Source organism: Populus nigra, chromosome 12 (genome assembly GCF_951802175.1).
Source record: "Populus nigra chromosome 12, ddPopNigr1.1, whole genome shotgun sequence".
Classification (NCBI taxonomy): Eukaryota; Viridiplantae; Streptophyta; class Magnoliopsida; order Malpighiales; family Salicaceae; genus Populus; species Populus nigra.
In genome coordinates this window covers 14,338,775-14,341,358 of record NC_084863.1, presented here as the reverse complement: position 1 = coordinate 14,341,358, position 2,584 = coordinate 14,338,775, and the positions used below count along the sequence as shown (strand labels likewise).

General features: G+C 34.4%; 1 protein-coding gene across 1 annotated transcript; it reads right to left on the bottom strand.

Annotated features, from left to right (window-relative positions):
• Nucleotides 1-234: 234 nt before the first annotated feature.
• Nucleotides 235-1,395, bottom strand: LOC133669383 (lanC-like protein GCL2). The gene is made up of 4 exons (XM_062089489.1): nt 1,098-1,395; nt 814-992; nt 499-610; nt 235-405 (listed from the first exon to the last, which is right to left on the bottom strand). The coding sequence occupies exons 1-4, from the start codon at nt 1,260-1,262 to the stop codon at nt 250-252; spliced, it is 612 nt and encodes a 203-aa protein (XP_061945473.1). The 5' UTR covers nt 1,263-1,395; the 3' UTR covers nt 235-249.
• Between the last annotated feature and the right edge of the window lie 1,189 nt (nt 1,396-2,584).

Here is a 2,584-nt window from a genome sequence, read left to right as displayed (position 1 = left end):
TGCTCTTCCTTATTTTATTTTCTTGCCTTAGATGTCCAGAAAGGTATGGATGTTACCTTTTTAATTCCACTGGAATCACTTCATTTCAACCTCTAGAGCTCACGCTCTGCACAAAACATCGACTGAAGGTCAAATCTGCCAATTATCTCCAATTTACTCCTTTTTGCATCTTTCATCCAAAAGTGCCTTCAAAACATAAAACAAAGAATATCAAGGCATTTTATATATAAAACATAGGCAAAACACTAGTTAAATGTGGGTGAAACTATTGAATAATATGGTTGCATCAATGATCGTATCAGGGACAGTCCCCTGCCCCATGTGTTTATTTAGGAACAAACAAGCCCATAAGAATCCACTTCTTCCATATAACAACTCATCAGGGTGATTTCTCAACAGCTTAATCTGTTTCATAAACAATTAATAAATACTCACCGACAACCAATTTTCTTTTTACAAAATTATGAAAAATAACACAAAATAGAGCAAAAAGGCCACCTCTCCTAATTGACTCAGATAGTAACTCTGTAACGCTTCATCATTAGCATGCTTTGCTGCTACAGCCCCAAGGGCACAAACACCAGCTCGCCCACATATAAATGTCACATCCCTAGATTATAAAACACATTCAATAACATTACCAGATGTCCAAACCGAATCCACCCCTGTTTAGTAGCTTTAAATTTGCGTTTTACACAAGTTATAATCAAAACCCAAAATCATATCCAATTGGCTCATACCATAAATTTAATCACAAAAACAAACTATACAGTGAAACAACATGAGATCTTCACCAAGAAAGGGAGACTCTACCTTGAAGCCCGAGAAGCAGAATCACAAGCCTTAACAATCTCCAAACAGAGAAAGAGATCATTTTCATTACTAGTAACTTGATAGCTCTTATAAAGCAACAAAGCAGTGCCAAGATTTCCACTGTAAAGAGTAAAATCATGCGCAGCTTGCCCACCTAACCCCCATGTCTCCATCACTATCTGTAGAACACAAAAATCCCACTAAACACACACAGTGCCAACATTACCAAACAAAGAAAAAACAACCCAAGAAATGGAAACAAAAGAAAGCTAAGTTCTTGTTACTGTTTCTTTAAGATCCAAACCAGAACGTTGAACCTGCTTGGAAAGTGAAGTGTAGGGCATTGAGAGAAGCTTCATGAGAGAATCCTCATCTGTTACTTTATCTTCTTCTTGTATATCTTCTGATACAAATTTTGGCATTACGTTGGGAAAGAATCGATCAGCCATTGCTGCCTCTGGTTCTGAAGCAAGAATTTTTTTTTTCTTCTCTGTTTTAGGTTGTCGTCAAAGGTTTAGAGCTTAGTAGCTGCTACCTAGTACTGAGCGTTGGAAATTGGCTAATGTAAACGTGGCAGAAGCACCGTCTGCTTAAACTACTTTGTTAAATAGTGTAAATTGCATCATTGGCCCCTAAAGTCTTAGAGAATTGAAAGCAATTTAGACTCGCTACTTTCAAAACTCCAAAAACAAGCTTTTTCTTCTTTTTTTTAGTACTGTATAACCTTGATAAATTAATAATTTTCATTAAATAATATTTTTAGAGTACCGACTTGAAACCAAGATGGTAAATTAATAATTTGGTGAATTTATAAAATATATTTAAAAAGAAAATATATAGATCCCATTTTATATATAAATTAATAATCTTATTATATATATATATATATATATCAAAATTATATATACATGATTTTATAACATCTTTGTAAAATTGATTTAAATTATACTTAATTTTACAATGTTAAAAATAGTTTGTAATTGTACTTCCTCAGACATCTATTGTCGAAGCCGAGATTGCTATATTCATTACATCTATAACATTAATCTTCTCTGGATCAAGGATTCCAATTTCGTATGATCCTAATATGAATCTTTAATATTGTGTTGGGGTAGTAAGAAAAACAATTTAATTTTAGATGGGCGTGGCAGCTTCTCCGTCACATTTTTTCTCCTGAGTTTTTGGAAACTTGCAGCTTATCAAATCAGCTTCTTCATCTTCTTTTTTTTCTTTTCTGAAACAACTAGGCAAGAAAAGAGAAATGGGGGGAGGTCACGTCGAAGAAGATGAAGATTTCTTATGCTTTTCTTGGGGGGTTCGGTCTGTGGTTTTCTCCTAATCAAGATTGATTTGCATTTGTTGTTAAGGTATTGTAATTCCTTTTGTTGTGATTGATTTTAAGGTTGATTAAAAAGACACTTGATACTAGCATCTTCAGTTTGGAACTAAACACTTTCAAGCACAATCCACAGAGAAAAATGACACCAGATGTCTCTAGATTTGCCTTCTATATGTAAGTTTAACTATAGCACTTTTGCGATCCCTGTTTGGATATGGTTCGTGCTTTTTTTAGGTTAATTTTTGTTACCTTTCAATTTTAATGTTGCTTCTGAGGATTAGAGTTAGGTTTTTTTTTATGTGTTGTTCCATCTCCTTTGCTTTATTGGTGTTGCATCCCTCCCCTGCCTCTTCTGTAATGGGATTTTCTCCATCCACTTGCGGATGAGGTTGGATGCTTGGAATATGGTTTGCTTTCTTCCGTGCTTTTTTT

Coding starts and splice junctions, on each gene's coding strand:
- LOC133669383 (XM_062089489.1), bottom strand. CDS start 1,262: ATGGCTGATCGATTCTTTCCCAACGTAATGCCAAAATTTGTATCAGAA. Junction 993..1,097: donor GTTTGGATCTTAAAGAAACA/GTAACAAGAACT, acceptor TGTGTTCTACAG/ATAGTGATGGAGACATGGGG. Junction 406..498: donor ATCTGAGTCAATTAGGAGAG/GTGGCCTTTTTG, acceptor TTTATGAAACAG/ATTAAGCTGTTGAGAAATCA.